Raw genomic sequence first — 17,609 nt, 5'->3', positions numbered from 1 at the left:
AGTGGTAATAGGGCTTAATTTTAAATAGTGCACTACTTGTACATTTGGGATACAGCCCTTGTGCTACGCATAAACACGATTGGCTTGTGTCCAAAATCACATCCTCCTTATCCCTTCCACAAAGCATTGTGATTTATGCGTACCAAAACTCAAATGTATACCTTTTTGCTTCGTTAGTGCATTATAGGTATGTTATAATAGTTTTGGCACTCTAGCTAGTCGATTTACACTAACCTATTAAAAATGCTGTCCGAAACATGTCGGGTTGTGTCCTAAATCACAGCTTACTCCATATTCCCTACAAACTACAGAGTGCAGTGTGTATTGTATCGTAGTTTATTATGTTTAAACACTACCTCGTCGTAGTGAACTGTTAGATATAAGGAATGAGAAGGATATTATAGAAGGGCTTTCAGACAAAACTGGTTTAAAAAAAAAAAAAAACAAAGCAAAACCTCTTTTCAGTTTACACAAATGATTTCGATGTAAATTCAGGGCGCCAAGTTTTCACGTCAGGCAAGGCAAAGAGAAGTCGAGTGAGATTGACGCAACTCAGAGGAGGCAAGATGGCTACGGCGGCTTGGTTGCATGGCCCTAACAATATGCGGCTAACAGAGGGTTTAGTGTCGGTGCTGAAGGAAGAGAGACCCGAATATTTACCTGCACTATTAGCTAATTATCGAGAACATGGTGTAGTCGGAACACAGGTAAAGTATTTGTTTTTTAGTGGTTGTAGTAAGAATGGCGTCTTTGTGTATTCACGCTACACCAATAAACGTTAATTAAATGTCAGTGCAGTGGACTAAATGCTGTAAGCTGGCAAATAAACCGTACACAAATTACAAACTAGTTAACTGGTTGATATTCCAATTTAATGTATGAATTAGTGTTTAACAAGTATAATTCATTTTGAGCATGCGGACAGTTATCTGGCAGTTCACTAGATGCCACATTGTAACACATTGTAATAAGTGGACATACTACATTTAAAATAGTTGGAACACACACTTTCTTAGTCAAAACAAATCTAAATCTCTTTAGCAAGTTTATTGTGGGTATTCTAAAAAATCAGCAGTATGAAAATAGACACAGCAGCTTACAGAGTGGAGCAGAAAGTTTTATAATGTCATTTAGCTTTGTGCCATGGTTTATTAATTCCTTATCAGTAATTTGAATGGACCACTGTTGGTCACCTCTCTATTCATATAAATATGGCTTGTTTTTCCACACCTACTAAAAGTACAGAAAAATAGTAGTGTTTTTTGCAAAGGTTCTGGAGAAAACCAAATTGTCATACTGTGTTTTGTTTGTATGGTCAGATACTAATATACCAGAACCTCAAACCCAAAGAAGAAGCCAAAATCAGCATTATAGACTCAACTAAGTCTCTTGCTGAACACAGCAGCTTATACAAATTAATGGCAATTTAAAGCTTACCTTACTGTTGATAGTTTAGCCTTTTGTTTTTTTAAAGAGAACAGAAGTCACCAGCTATAGTAAGTCGTAATTACTAACAAGTAATTTGAACGGCAAAGTACAGGGTGAGTCAAAATTATGTTACTTAAATGGCGGAAACCGTGTATTCACAAAACATACTTCATATGTGTAAGATGATTTACAGGACAGTCTCAACCTGTTCGCCATCATGTTCAACACACAAAAACCAGCGAGCAACAGTACCATTTAAAGCCCGGATACATATTTAGTGGGGAATAGATCCATTTGTGTTAATGTAATTTTGACTCGCCCTGAATTTGTTCGAATCATTATGCCACAGAAAAATGGTCATAATGACCCGTGCTGTGTGAGCTTCAGTTGTATGTACATAGGTATACAAGTACTCACTAGTCTACTACTTTGCATAGTTGGTATGCCATCTCTACCTGTTCAGCACTGTAAATTACCACCTGACCAGCATAGCGATGACCCTAGCTTGGCAGATATGCAGAAACTTGAATATAAAATTAAACCCTTTCCAGATAATGGTGCTAGGGCCTAATCTCAAATGTCTTTATTTATATGCTGTGTGTAAAAGTGGCTCTCAACCTGTGGCATGCAAGACAAAGAGTTGTCGTCATGAGTTACATAATAATTTTGAATACCTAGTATTAATTTTACAATTATGACCTGGTCATCCAGTTTTGTTCTGTACATATTGACCCACATGCTAGAAGAACTATAAACCCAACATTTTGCCTCCCTGCAGAACTGTGGGACAGTAGGAGGACTGGTGGGGATCAGCAACTCACGTCTCAGCTCCAGCAAAACAAGGTGAGAAGCAGAATAATGTGATCTTTAGAACTGGTCTGGGTACCTGGGCACTTGAGTGTTGATTGGGGATAGGGGGTGTCACATGGAGCCTAGCGTGGCTATCAGTGCACAATATGGCTCTGTATGCTGCAGATTGGACACATGTTGGAGGTGGTGTGATCTCCTTGATCAGATTTGGGGTTGTTTAAGTGGGAATTGGAAATGATGATTGGGATATACAGAGGGGAATTCAGGAAAAAAAGCTGTCTTTCTTAAATTATAAAATTGTAAATATAATAATACAACCATTTCTGTCTTGTGTTTTAGGTTTGAGGGTCTGTGTCTGTTGTCTATGCTGGTAAAGGACAGTTCAAGTGAGGTGTTCCAGAAGCACTGCCTCTCATGGCTGCGCTCTCTCCAGCAGATCATCCAGGTAAGACACTTATTTAAGTAACCCCTTTTTTTGACCTAATGGGATTACATATCATATGCTTTATGAGGAAATGAGATGAGCCAAAGGGGAAATATACATTTAGCAAATAGTAAATGGAGAATTGTAGGTCTTGCTGTCTAAGTGGTAGAAATAAATTTTGAGGTGGCAAGGTTTTTTATTTATTTATTTATTTATTTTTATCCCCCAGTCTAGTCATGTCCAATTACCCTGAATGCGTCCTCTATACTGATATACGACCCTTCACCGCTGACTGAGGACGCCTCTCAACTGACATGCGCCCCCTCCGGTACGCACAGTCAGTACAGATAGTGCATTTTTCACCTGCACGAGTCGAGTTCTTATACTTGACGGGCACTGTGCATGGAGGGCCACACCCCATCAGCATTATTCCTCAGCCCTGTGCAGGCGCCATCAGTCAGCCAGCAGGGGCCGCAGTCGCACCAGTTATGAGGACCTATGATCCGACTTTCTTACCCCTAACAACCCTGAACAACCAATCGTTATTCATACTGCCGCCCAGCCTAGTCGGAAAGGCAGAGCTGAGGTTCGATACGATACATTCGAAACCCCAACTCTGGTGAGCTAGCTTACTTTACTGCTGCGCCAACTGAGCGGCTGAGGTTGCAAGGTTTTTAAATGTAACTTTAGAAACCTGTCAACACTCTGCTTCAGCAAACTGGCCTCTGTAATTTCTTTTAATGTACATCATATGCTTTTCATATGTTTTCTGTTGATTATGGCAGCATTTCAGATTATATACACTGTTGTAAATATGCTACTTTTTTTTATTGTATTTTACAGTCACAGGCCCCCCTGCCCTCAGTACAGCTGGCAGTAAGTGTGTTACAGGATGTGCTGCAGTACTCCTCTCAGCTACCTGAGCTGGCAAGAGAAGTCGGTCTCAACTCCATCCTGGGAATTCTCACCTCCTTGCTGGGACTTAAGTCAGAGGTGAGACAGTTGTTATAATTTGGGCCAAAATCATTCTCACCACATCTAGTAGAAATGATTATACTCTAGTTGGTATGGAGATGTACCCCTGTAAACAGCTTTAAACTACAAACCCTATTTTCATTAATGAACCTTTTGTAAAATACAATAAAACAAGATACAAGTTTACTAGTTTTGGAACTATCCTGAACTTTTATTAAACTGACAAAAGTACATTAAAAAAATTTCAAAATTTTGCATGACTAACTTGATCATATTTTGTAGATTTTAAATTTGATGCTTGTAGCCCTCAGAAAGTTGGGACAGGGGTAAAATAAGACTGAGTTTTTTTTAAAACATTCCACAATAAGCATGTGAGGGAATCGTGATTGGGTATACAAAGAGGATTCACCAAAGGCTCAGTCTTTACAAACAATGATGGGTTGTGACTTACAAGTTTAGGGGAAACTTTATGGGAAAATTGTCTTTCAGTTTAAAAAGTTTTTTGACTGTAGAAGAAATTTGGGTCGTTCACCATCTGCTGCACTTAATTATGAAAAGATTTAGGGAATCTCAGTGTGTCTGACCTTTGAACTCCCAGACGGCATTGAATGTGAAACATTTATAATACTATGTAAATTAGGGATGTCCCGATCACGTTTTTTTGTTCCCGATACCGATCCCGATTATTAATTTTGACCCCGATCCGATACCGATTCTCAAACCGATACTTGTATTTTCTAGATATTGTCTAGATAAGAACTAGATAATACTGTTCACACAGTGCACACTTCAAGTACATTACAATTATTCAAATTAATCCAGTGTATATGTGTAACAACTAAATAGCTCTGCAGTGCTGAAGGGAAAAATGCTGCATCCAAGCTATTGCTTAATGTTTTTGTATTTTTACAAAATCAATCAAAATGAGTGAGATAATTAGTTTTACTTTAAACTTTACATTCAAAGAAAAAAATTTTTTAATGCAGTGATACACTAAAAATGAACAGAAATCTGTGTAGCAGCTTAACTTGAATATAAGAAAAAAAGCTACTTAAAAGCATTACAGTAAAACCTGAATACCAAAATAAAATGGAAAGGCTCTTGTTATGAAGGAAAGCCAGTTCTTAAAGTGCTTGTATTGGGACAATGGTTTGATGGACGTTTGTACACGAAGTGAGTGTGTTTTGACCCTTTAGGCCTTCCATAGAACATGAAATAGCGTGCTTGACTCAACTGTCGGCTATTCGGTACCGTAACAGAAGAAGTTAATAAAGTGTTCTGCTCCCGACAATATGTGAATATACTGTGCATTTATTTCTTTATTAAACGAGTGCATCACTACGTTGTTTTGTAAACCGGTGTGATCCTTAACTCACACACACTCTCACACATGAACGCAGCTCTGCTCCCACCGCCTCGTGAAACGCTCACACTGGTAACAGTCCTCAATTTGGTGCTCACAAGTGCTTAAATGTCTATATGGGTTACTTGTTTTAGCTTTGCTAATTTATTTTTTTGTCATAGTGTCACCTAGCTGCCATGGAGGGCATGATGGCATGTATGACCTATTACCCTCGAGCATGCGGCTCACTAAAGGTAAGTGCAGTGATATGACTGTGATTTCATCATGTTTATGAAATTATTTATGTAATTTCAGTTTACTTTTCACACGCTTTTGCAGGAAAAGCTTGGGGTTTATTTTCTGTCTAAGATGGACTCGGACAACCCTAAAGTGCAAGAAGTAAGTGAGATTTTGGTAATGTACTGAATGTAATTACAATTATAATTATTGGGAGAATCTGTTACTGTTCTTTTGTCACTTTTAGTTTGTAAGTTTTACTACTCAAATTGTACCTGTTAAATTTGGTGTCTTCCCTAAATTTGTATTTGTGTACTACTAGGTGGCTTGTGAGTGTTATGGACGGCTGCCATGCCTGGGCGGTGTGCTAGAGCGAGGCGGAGGGGGGCGCAGGGCTGAGGGATGGACGTATCAGGTGCACTGTCTTCTGGCATCAGCCAATAGCATTTTGGGGCAGTTGTACCAGGGCATAGAAACAGGTGAGGCTACAGGATAACTTCACATAAAGTGCAGAATGCCATATACTGTTTTCAACATTTCCTTGTGTGTTGCTTGTATTCTGCTTCATTTATTATTACAGTTTATTTAAATAATGGTCTGTACTTACCTGCCTAATATCTGCAATGCAACTGAATTTTTTTCCTTTGTCCTTTTGATTTATGGTTAATTCAATCTTGTAGTATAATCACCAAGACATTTTAGCAGGCTTTCAGTTCCAATAGTCCATCAGAGCTTTCAAAGCAGGGTAATGTAAAAAATGGTTGCAGCAATAGAATAAATAAAGTATATTACAAATTGAGGGCAAGCTCTTTTTTACTGTTTTATTTAGGCATTTTCTCCCTTTTTCTCTCAGTATAGCATAGCCAATTAGTGTTCCGCTGCTAGGGACCTTGATCGTGTCTTAGGAGGGTACATTTGCCTGACACACTCTACCTCCGACACGTGTGCAGTTTACCGACCCCTTCTTTATTCGCCCATATTTTGGTGTATTCGCAAATGAGGCCAGTGTCATGCATGGATTCCTCCACTTCTGTACAGGTGCCTCGGGTGACTAACCAGGATCCTTGCACAGTGCTGAAGACCCCTTCCCCCTTTTAGTGTGGTCTTTTACCACCTAGCAGACCAGTGGCCAATTTTGTCTGCTGCAAACACTTTGTGCCTGCTAGAGGGCGCCCAGCCGACTGGTAGCAAGATTCAAAAAGCTATAGTCAAGTTTGCTACCTGCACATATAGACTCTTGCACACACACATCATAAAATGAGACAGAAAACTAAATCACTTAAAGTGACACCAATTTGTTTGAAGTTCCACTGTTTTCCAATGTGCAATGGAGGTATAAATAATTACATGTTAAATCGCCTTGTGAGTATAAACCGCTAGCTGTCATAGCACAGAAGCTGGGATGTCTTGGAATACACTTGGGAAAATCACAATGCCTGATCTTTAGTGTTGTATCTAATGTTTTATTTATTTTATGTCTTATGCTTTGTTTTAATTGATTAAATAATAAACACAAGACAAAGGGAACATTGCATTGGCTTATTTTTTTAAGCATTTTTTACACTTGTCTTGCCTCTGGTCTAGTTTATCTCATTTCTGTTTTGTTCTGTTTTTAGAAGAGACTATACAATATGTGGGATCAGGAGTAGAGCTTAGCTTTCCTCCGATGGATGACATCGATCCACTATTAATTCTTCAGCTGCGCCATCGCTACAGAGCAGTATGTCTGGCTCTCAAGCATACACTCAGGTAGATGTCTGTATGCATTTGTTCTTTAAGCCTGTGCATGTACTGGTCATTTAAATTGAAGATTTTTTTCTAGAGTGCTGAACTGACTGGTGGGCCTCAGGAAGTTCACAAACAGCCATTTTTTTTGTCTTTGCATGAAGTGTTTAAGGGAACGTGATAGAAGAATTATAAGGAGATTCTTCTTAAAGCAACAAAGACATGCAAACATTAATGTGGACTTTGGGGGCACAGGGGGCACAGGTATGCTGGAACAGGAAATGTTCCTTACCTAAACTGTTGCCACAAAGTCAGAAGCATGTAACTGATTTTATTCACCTGTTAGCTGTGGGTGTGGCTGAAACACTAATTATTATTAAGTGCCGTTAAAGTGATATGGATAGTGATTCTCCAGAATATCCTGTCTTCTGTTTGGGGTTTCAGGCTTCTTAATGTCCCCAATGTTTAAATGTGGTTGTGGTTTGTCTAAATGTCTGATTCAATGTACCGATATGTTAAAATATCTGAACAATAACAGATGCAAGAGGGTTTGTCATTGGCTAATTATTTAATTAGCAACTCAATACAGCACTATTTGTATTGATTAACAAAAATATAGTGATAATGATTCAAAATTGAAAGTTATTTGAACTTTTTGTGTGTTTATTTATTTATTTTTCTATATAGCATTGATCCAGCCACCTCTGTACGTCTCCCCGTTCAGCATGTCCTTAACCTGTTGTGTCGCGCCTTGGCGGTTAGCACCAAGAACATTGTAAGTTCACAGGTTCTTTGTTTGTTACCCACCTAAACAGAACATTGAGTAAACAAAAAATTTATTTTCATTGCTTTAATTAATTGATTTTTGATGTGTTTGTATGCATTTTTCAGAATGTCATGGGTGAAGGTTGTTTAAAGCTGCTGGTTTTACCCTCAATACATAGTGACACCCTGGAGGTGCTCTCTGCTCTAATCAAAGCGTGGGTAAACACAAACCAGTTAATAAACATGTGCTTTTTCAACAAATGTATTTAGCACTATTAAAATTGCTGATTTTCATTTGTTTTCACAAATTCTGCATTTTATCAGCTGATTGGACTGTTTTTTTTCTTTCAGTATGGGTGCTGGTTTGGCACAGTATTATAATATGCTCTCCAGGCTTTTTTCTCAGTCACTTTCTGCATGGACACCTCTGCCAGAAGCCAGCCTTGGTCAACAGAGAGCATACAGGTAACATGCTGACACAATGATGTGAACTTATACTGTGAATGAAATTTTGGTGCATGCGTCACTAGTACACTGGCTATATTTATACAGTTGGGCAAATTTAGTTTCTTTCCTCAACTCTCTGGGGTGGCTCGGTGCGTAGCATTGTTGCCTCACAGCAAGAAGGTCCGTGGTTTGATTCCCAGGTGAAGCAGTCCAGGTTCTTTCTGTGTGGAGTTTGCATGTTCTCCCCGTGTCTGTGTGGGTTTCCTCCCACAGTCCAAAGACATGCAAGTGAGGTGAACTGGAGATACAAAATTGTCCATGACTGTGTTTGACATGAAAAGACGTGAACTGATGAATTTTGTGTAACAAGTAACTGTTCTTTTATGAATGTAACCAAAGTGTGTAAAACATGAAGTTAAAAATTCTAATTAATAAATATCCTCAACACTCTGAATTGATCCATTTAAGGTTGAAGGTTGGTTTTGTTAATACTTTATGTAGAATATTTTTATTATTAATAAGGCATTCAAATAGCAAAAAAATTGTTTTCAGCATCCTGCATTCTTAAATTGTATGTGTGCTACCTTTCTGAATATAGCCATAGGCTTTAGTCCATAGAGTGTAACAGTGTTGCTGATGTCTGTTGTCTCACTCCTAGTGCTGTGCGGGTGGCCCTGTACCGCACACTAGAATTGTGGGTGCGAGTATGCAGAGCCTCTGCCACAACACTACAGGGAAGCTCCTCCCACTCAGAGCTGCTCTTTGCTCATCTCATCGGTGACATTACACCAGGGACCGAGGCTGTAAAAGTGAGTCGAATTCAGTTCGTTTATATTGGTACTTACCATAAATGTTGAAGAACTGGGTTAAGATGTAAATATTAGCTGTAGTTCAGTTGTGACCAGCCCAGAATACGAAAATGTTTACCATCAATAAACTCGAGATTCATTCTACTATAAAAACAGACAGAATTCAATCCCCCAAAAACGATGGGAATTATTTACACAAGATGACATTGTTTCTGGTTCAGGAGGGGCTTAATATTAGGGATGCAGTAGCCTCTTTCCTGGAGATGTCTCTTTAGTGGCTTTTGATGCAATTATACTAGCCTCAGTCCGGCCCTTGTAGAGCTTTCTTGTTTTAGAATCAACTTTTTTTTTTCTGACAATCCCCCTAAGCTGCAGCCATCCCTGTTGCTCGTGCACTGTTTCCTGACACATTTTCCCTGTCCTGTCAACTTTTTATTAACATGCTTTGATACAGCACTGCAAACACGCAGCCCTTTCAGCTTACCCACCTTCTTGAGGGTGTCTGAGCTTCTTATGGACAGCTATCAAGTCAGCGGTCTTCCACATGATTGTGGTTGTGTGTGCAAAATATTGACTAAGTGATACACAGTGTTTATACTGTTTGAATAGTAATTTACTCAAACTCTAAATGAATATTATAATAATTTGAGAATAGTACATTTTTTGAGATGCCCTAGTCTGCCACTGTGCCTGTATTACACAGAAAAGAATTTCCCTTCCAACAATGGGGAATCTTGTCTTGATTTATACTCCATTACATGTTTGTTTTAGTTTCTCTGGTATTTTTACAAATAGTTTTTAAAAAATTAACAATTTATTTCAATGTTGTAGTATTACACGTTTTTTTGTGATTTAGAGACTGTCAGATGTGACTGGTCCCTTTTTAAACAGCATGGGAACATGTTGTAGAATCTGTGCCAAATGTACTTGTAGGCTAGATCTATGCTACCAACATACTTGAAGCTCCACTCTTCTGCTTTTCGTCTAGCTTCGTACGGGTCAGACAGCAGTACCTGATGTAGTTGGTGCAGCCGGAAAGGGGGCACCTCGCCGTACCAAAGGATTAGGTTTGGGAGACCCAGGTGGAATCTCACTGCAAAGGAAGGGGGATGCATTAGCCAATCAGGACACATGCTATGCAGCTTTACGAGGTAAGGAGCTGGGTCAGTTGTTTATCAGTCATTTATGTTGGCATGTTAGTACCTTAATGCTTGTTCTTTTTAAATTACAGTCCTTAGGCAGATCATTTTGACCAGTGGCACTCTCTTAAAAGAGGATTTACATAAGGTAAATATGTCAACTGTGCTTCTTTTAGGTTTCCATCAGTCATTTTTTTAAAGATTTGAGTGTCTCCCAGAAGTACGTCTTTTTAAATCTAGCAGCTTTATGTAAATGTAATAAAATAAAAATATTAAAACCCATTAACACAGCAGCTTTCTTGCAGATAATTACAGCAGTTTCACCTGTTTCTTATTAATATCCAGTGCTTTTCAAAGGTATATTCACGGCTGTCTCAAAAGTGGCCTCACATTACAACAAAATGAAATATAAGTGGCCTAATGATGTTAACGTTTTTTTATAGTGTTTATATGAAGTCTGTTGGCTGCTTGTAGTTGAGTTTCTGGGTAAACTGAAAGCTTTCCGTCCCTGTTTGTTGCTCTTCTAATTTTTCACACTTTATATATAGTATGTATGTGCTTTATACACAGTATATGTGCTTTATATAAAAGGTAACTCATGTCTTCTCCATGTCTTGGTCAGAGGCTGCAGGAGCTGGTGGTGCCTCTGTGTGTAAGACTCCAGCAGCAGGCTCAGTGCAGTAACTCTGATGCAGGCAGTGTAAGCGGTCAGTATGGTAGTGCTGCTCCTCGCTGTGAACTCTATGCGCTTCTGCTGGCTCTGGTACTGGTGCCGTCCCCCCGATGGCCACCTCCTCTCTCCTGTGCCATCTGCGTGTTCAGCCAGGGGCGCAGAGACCGCAACATCACCGTGAGTAATCAGCACTGTGTGTGCACATTTTCCAGAATGTCTTGGGGCAATGAAGCACAGTTTTAGCTCAGTGGTTAAGACTCTGAGCTATCAATTGGAAGGTTGTAGGTTCAATTCCTGGATTTTGCCAATCTGCTGTTTCTGTGCTGTATGTGTGTATGACAACATACAGGCTCGTGGCGCTTACCCAGGGTTTGAAAAACACTGTTTTGGGAGAAGGTTGCTGGGTTTGCCAACCCAGGTATACCAGCCAGGTTTTCAGCTCTCCCTTAGCCCACTTATGCACAGACTACTCATCCAGCCCCAAGCTTTCAAATCTCAAAACCATTTTAAGTGCTCCAGAACAAAAAAATCCACCTAGACATGAAATCCCATGCCCGTCCCCCACCCACTCAGTTGGTGAGGAAAAAAAGTTGTGTGAAAATGCTGCTGTAATGATGGCTCTCACATTCCAGTTTCCCAGTGCTAAGCTGGAGTAAAGTTATCATACTCTCCAATGTTTATGGTGCCTGACAAAAATGACATGAAGATTTAAAATAGAATAACTATAGAATGGAAAATCAGTGTAAATCCTGAGCTGTTTTCGCTGCAATGAGACGCTGCTCCCTCTTAGTGGTGATTGGGGACAATAACACCCAAAGAGAATCGAAAATTAAATTCCTCTTAAAGTGATCTCTAAATATTTATCCTTTCTGTGTGGCCTAGTAATAAATGACCCACGGACCGGTCCGTGGCCCGGTGGTTGGAGACCACTGGACTAGATGATGAAAACATAAAATAAAATATTAAAATTTCAGTCTGAATTGCAACTTGTTAGTGTACTAGTCGCTGACTAAATTATGAGATGTCTTAAATTGTAATATATTAGCTACACGTCTGTTAATACGTTTACATTTTTAATGTGATATTTAGTACACTATTTGATGCACAAGTGTGAAGAGGGTAAAAAAAAAAGGCTAATCTCTTATGTTTTGTCAATCACTTGATGCAGCTCTTTGCTAAAGTTTTTATTTTAATTTAATTTAATAATTTTCATTTTTTCTAATTGTAATTGTGTATTCAGCTTTTGTTATTGTTGCTCTAATTTTTTTAGGTTTCTTCATTCTGTGCTGAGGCATTGACTATTTGCAACGCTCTGCTTCACCCACGTACCCCCTCCATCGCTATTCCTATGCCTCCTCTAACTCTAAAACCCACCCCATCTGCTCCGGTCCTTGCTCCTTCCCAAAATCCTTCTATGTCACACTCGACACTCATGGGAGGGCCTGCGCCAGGCCTTTCCTTTGCTCCCAGACATCCACTAGGGTCTACTTCTATTGTGGATTCCCTGGAGAACCATATTCCCAATGCTCCTCCTGTTCTCTCCACACCCATTAGAGCTACTGGGGCTCAAGGTGAGTTGCTCCATTCATCCCTTGACCAGGCAGCTGATCTGGCAGGCCTGGCAGTGTCAGCTGAAAGCCAAAAACAGGTGTTTGTGCGCTATGACAAAGAGGAGCCTGAAGACATCGAGATCTCACTGGAGAGTGATTCGGATGACAGTGTTGTGATTATGCCCCAAGGCATGTTGCTGGAAATGCAGGAAGGAGCTGCTAACATGCGAAATCTGCCTCCACAACCAGGTATCACCTTGCCTGTTTCAGCCACTGGGTTGGGAGGTGAAGTGGGCACAGTTGAAACAGCACTTCCTAATGAGCTCCCAACATCTATCCTGCCAGCAGATGCCAGCAGCCTTACATTTTCAGGGCCTGGTCAAGCAGAGCAGATGGTTTCTTTGGTGCCACCTCTGAACAATGCTGTACCGCTTGCAGTGCCCAGTGGTAATATTGGCAACTCACTGCCTGCTGGTGCCCAGCTTCAGCAGATGCTGATGCAGCCTTCACAAGGTGGGCAGCCAGGTCAGCTGGGTCTGTCCTTACACATGAAGTTCCAAAATCAACTAACACAGGGCACTCGCCAGCCTTCCAATGAGCAAGACCAGAATGTAATCAACATTAACAGCTCGGACGAGGAAGAAGAAGAGGAGGAGGATGATATGGAAGATGAAGATGAGCTGGGAGAAGAGGAGGAGGAAGGCCTAGATGAGGATGATGAAGAGGAAGATGGAAGTGATTACCCTGATGAAGAGGGTTATTACCAAGAAGGCTATGGGGAGTATGAGGACGAAGAGGCAGATGAGCTAGATGAAGAAGAGGATGAGGAAGAGGATGAGGAAGAGATTCAGCCTGTGGAGGGGGACAACCAGAGGCCTGTGATGGGGGCAGAGGAGGCAGAGGTAATGATCGAAGGGCATGAGGAGAGTGAAGTAAGTGCCTTCCCAGTGGAGGGTGAAAGACAGGTGGAAGGGGGGATTGAGGAAATGGAGGCAGTGAGGAACATCTATGGAGAGGAGGGAATAACGGACAAAGCGGCAGTAGAAGAAATTGAGAACATAGGAGCTGTAGAGAAGAACGAAAGTGAGACTGGAGAGCTGCAAATAGAGACTCATGTGATTGGTAGTGAAACAGAGCAACCGGAAGAGAATGCTCCTGTGGAAGCATCTGATCAAGAAGTGGGGCCACAAGAACAAGAAGAATCCAAACCAGAGCCAGTGGTGACCCCAACAAATTCCAGGGTCATTTCAGACAGTCAGGAGACATGCATAGAAATCGGAACCCAAGAGCAAAGTGCAGAAGCAGAGCAAGAAGAGATGCCCAGTACAAGTACGGCACCTACATCAGAGAACGTATCATCACAGCAGTTGGAGACGGCAGAGAAGGAGGAAAACGTGAAGGAGGAGGAAGGGTCGCAGGTGGAAGTGGAGGCGGAAGCAAGAGGGACAAAGAGAAAAATAGATGATCGGGAAGATGGACAGGGGTGTGATCAGAGCAGTGAAAAGAAAAAGGTAAACCTGTTAAATTTCTTAAGGCTCTTTTCAATGAACATGTTTCAGAGGAAACAGAAGCCACTAGGATTGTAACAACACATGACACAGCTGGTTAAAATGCTGAATCCAGTAGTGACACAGTAGTGTGTAAGAAATTAAGCAGAATGAGCAGTTACCTTAAAGTCCCATGGAACTAATCTAGCAAACTGGGCTAATACCTGGTGCCCTGCATCAGTGGCTACACGCTCAACCAAAAACATTTTTTGCTGATGGCAATAAAAAGTTGGTACAACGCTGGAAAAAATGCATCAGAAATCAGAAAGTACGGAAACTTATTTTAAAAACCCTTGTGTATATACACCGCTCAGCCATAACATTAAAACCACCTCCTTGTTTCTACACTCACTGTCCATTTGATCAGCTCCACTTACCATATAGGAGCACTTTGTAGTTCTACAGTACAATTACTAAATGTGGTCCATCTGTTTCTCTGCATGCTTTGTTAGCCCCCTTTCACCCTGTTCTTCAATGGTCAGGACTCTCTCAGGACCACTACAGTGCAGGTATTATTTGGGTGGTGGATCATTCTCAGCACTGCAGTGACACTGACATGGTGGTGGTGTGTTAGTGTGTGTTGTGCTGGTATGATTGGATAAGACACAGCAGCGCTGATGGAGTTTTTAAACACCTCATTGTCACTGCTGGACTGAGAATAATCCACCAACCAAAAATACCCAGCCAACAGCGCCCTGTGGGCAGCATCCTGTGACCGCTGATGAAGGTCTAGAAGATGACCAACTCAAACAGTAGCAATAGATCAGCGATTGTCTCTGACTTTACATCTACAAGGTGGACCAACTAGGTAGGAGTGTCTAATAGAGTGGACAGTGAGTGGACACGGTATTTAAAAACTCCAGCAGCGCTGCTGTGCCTGATCTACTCATACCAGCACAACACACACTAACACACCACCACCATGTCATTGTTACTGCAGAAGAGAAACTTACGCTTCACATAAAACGAATCGACTCATGAATCAATGAATCACTTATAGTGATACTGTGAACAAAGCGTCTCTTCTAAAGGCACACACACATGCACACACATATGCTCCGGTTTATCTTCACTGTGAGGCTCTTTTTAAGTTTATTTACTGCTAAATACACCACCCCCCCCCCCCCACCCCACCCCCCTCGTAATCGGCTTTCGGCCGATATCCCTGAAAGGAGATCGGAATCGGTGCCAAAAACCCCGATCGGTACATCTCTAGTTCTATGCATAAACTGTGGAATGTGCCAGTCATGTAAAACCATAACAAATTAAAATATTACCACCAGGGTCACCAATAACGTTAGCAGAGTCCTACCTTTATACTGGCGCATTCAGTAAAACCATGTTTTTTTTATTTTTTTTTTTTTATTTATTTTTTTTTTTTTATTTATTACTATTGCAAAGTGCTCTCCCAACATTCAACCCTGGCAATAATACAGATGCAATCACTTGCTAGCAATGAACAGCTGTTTTAAGTTTTAAGGATATTTTGTACTCACTTTTTGTTTTCCTGTGTTATTTTATTTGGCACTAGTTTTCTGGGAAATTCTGCCATGCTATCGAGTCTTTCTGAGAATTTAAGTCAAAACTCATCCTGCTAAGGCCACATTTTACCAGCGCACACACTTCTAGTGCTCAGAATTGATTGGATAGCAGATTACAAACAAGTAACAATGCTGTCTTCAAATCAAAGTAATGAAACAGAATTGATTGTGAACAAAGAAATAAAAACTGACTTTTTAATTAAATGATGCCTTCACAACAGATTACACAGCAATGGTTCTGGCTAAATACAAGACCAATGATAGTGTTTATGCTTTGCGAACGATCTGTAAATACACGCCGCAGACTTATGTAATTCTGCCGCTGTTAGCATAATCCTGACCGTCTTAAGGATTTGTTTAGTAACTCTCTCGCTCTCGCTCTCTCTCTCTCTCTCTCTCTCTCTCTCTCCCTCTCTCTCTCTCTCCCTCTCTCCAGCCTGATGATGAAGTGATGGCATCCATGCTGGCCGCTTTTAAGGATTGTCCTCCAGATGATGAGGAACACGGAGCTTCACAATCATAGTCACAGAGCTAACCACCTACAAGACCCACACATTTAATGTACATGGACTTCAGATCTCCCAAAGATCGCATGTCAATATTTACATACATGTAACATTCATTAAAAGTGTACTCAAATCAACCTTTTATCAACTGCAGTTATTAAAAACCTTCAGGAACGGTTTGAGTCTGGGATGCAGTAATGAGTTTCTTTGCAATGTTATTTGATATGTATTCATATAAGTCACAAAGAACAATTATAACAGTATAATGGTATAATTTATGCAACTGGTCATTATTCTTGTGCATTTCTTCTTATAATGCAACCAGAGTATATACATCCCCACATTCCAGGGCACTTTGTCCTGTAAGAGGGGAGATGAATGGATTTTTGCCTGTTCTGGGTTGCTTGTCTTCAGCATGTTTATGTACAATTTCAATTTTTTTTTTTAGTTGTTCCTGCTCTGTGAGCCTTACACTAAAGAACCTGGGGGGATCTCCATACAGGAGATGTTAATATTAGTGTAGTTTTTTTATATTCTTTTTATTTGTTAAATATGTTTGCTTTTGATTATTTGGCTGCAAAAGACAATTAAAAGCAAAATAAAACTGCACTGCTACTATAAGGGCTTTTTTTGGTTATGATTGCAAGAAAAACACTTAAACTTTGAAATAACTTTAGAATCACCTGTAATTCAGTATTAATTGCTTATAAAATGTGGTCTTTTAATTAAAGCAATAGTTACAAACACATTTGTCTAATACCCAAACTACTGCCTTTACTGAACATACTAATTGATAATTTTTTGTATAGGCTGAAAAGTAGTATGGTAACCCTTATATGTATGAACTGTTAGACCTTCCATGATCAGCAAAGCCATTCATTTTCTGTAGCTGACGATCAGACTTGCACCGCAGTAAGGTTTTGACCATTCTGGAATGGCACCAGGATGCACTATGGGAAGTAGGCAAGTTGACGGAGGCAGTGTGATGCTTTGGGCAATGTTCTGCTGGGAAACCTTGGGTCCTGCCATTCATGTGGATGTTGCTTTGACACGTACCACCTACCTAAGCATTGTTGCAGACCAGATTCACCCTTTCATGGAAACGGTATTCCCTGATAGCTGTGGCCTCTTTCAGCAGAATAATGTGCCCTGCCACAAAACAAAAGTAGTTTGAGGAGCACAACAATGAGTTTGAGGTGTTGGCTTGACCTCAACAATGCTAGACAAACAAGTCCAATCCATGAAGGCCCCACCTCACAACTTACAGCCGTTAAAGAATCTGCTGCAAACATCTTGGTGCCAGATACCACAGCACACCTTCAGGGGTCTAGTGGAGTCCATGCCTCGATGGGTCAGGGCTGTTTTGGCAGCCAAAGGGGGACCAACACAATATTAGGAGTGTATGTGACTGTTAAGTGCATGGCCAGACCAGTGGCTGTGGTGTACTAATATTAAACTGGGGCCCTTTCAGGAATGTTTACTATTCTACTGTTTATTAATAAAGATTGCAAACTGTTTAGGTTCTATGACAGTTGGTTTTTAAAGGTCTGCTGACCTCTGGGGGTCGTAGTGTTGGGGTATGCATTTTTTTTAGAATTAGAATGAATGTCATAATAAGCCAATAACACATGATTAATTATCCTATTTAGTACTAACTGTTCAAAGTCATTTGGCATTTTAAAGGAGTCAGA

The 17,609-nt window shown here is 40.4% G+C and overlaps 1 protein-coding gene across 1 annotated transcript; it reads left to right on the top strand.

Moving 5' to 3' along the window:
* The first annotated feature begins 566 nt into the window (after window positions 1–566).
* Window positions 567–16,525, top strand: pelp1 (proline, glutamate and leucine rich protein 1). The gene is made up of 17 exons (XM_062994169.1): window positions 567–707; window positions 2,207–2,271; window positions 2,578–2,683; window positions 3,506–3,655; window positions 5,162–5,233; window positions 5,319–5,378; window positions 5,539–5,695; window positions 6,833–6,965; window positions 7,629–7,716; window positions 7,833–7,921; window positions 8,058–8,171; window positions 8,812–8,962; window positions 9,951–10,113; window positions 10,194–10,249; window positions 10,724–10,951; window positions 12,045–13,835; window positions 15,849–16,525. The coding sequence occupies exons 1-17, from the start codon at window positions 567–569 to the stop codon at window positions 15,933–15,935; spliced, it is 3,651 nt and encodes a 1,216-aa protein (XP_062850239.1). The 3' UTR covers window positions 15,936–16,525.
* Window positions 16,526–17,609: the final 1,084 nt, after the last annotated feature.

Source organism: Trichomycterus rosablanca, chromosome 4 (genome assembly GCF_030014385.1).
Source record: "Trichomycterus rosablanca isolate fTriRos1 chromosome 4, fTriRos1.hap1, whole genome shotgun sequence".
Classification (NCBI taxonomy): domain Eukaryota; kingdom Metazoa; phylum Chordata; class Actinopteri; order Siluriformes; family Trichomycteridae; genus Trichomycterus; species Trichomycterus rosablanca.
This window is presented reverse-complemented; position numbering and strand designations above follow the sequence as displayed.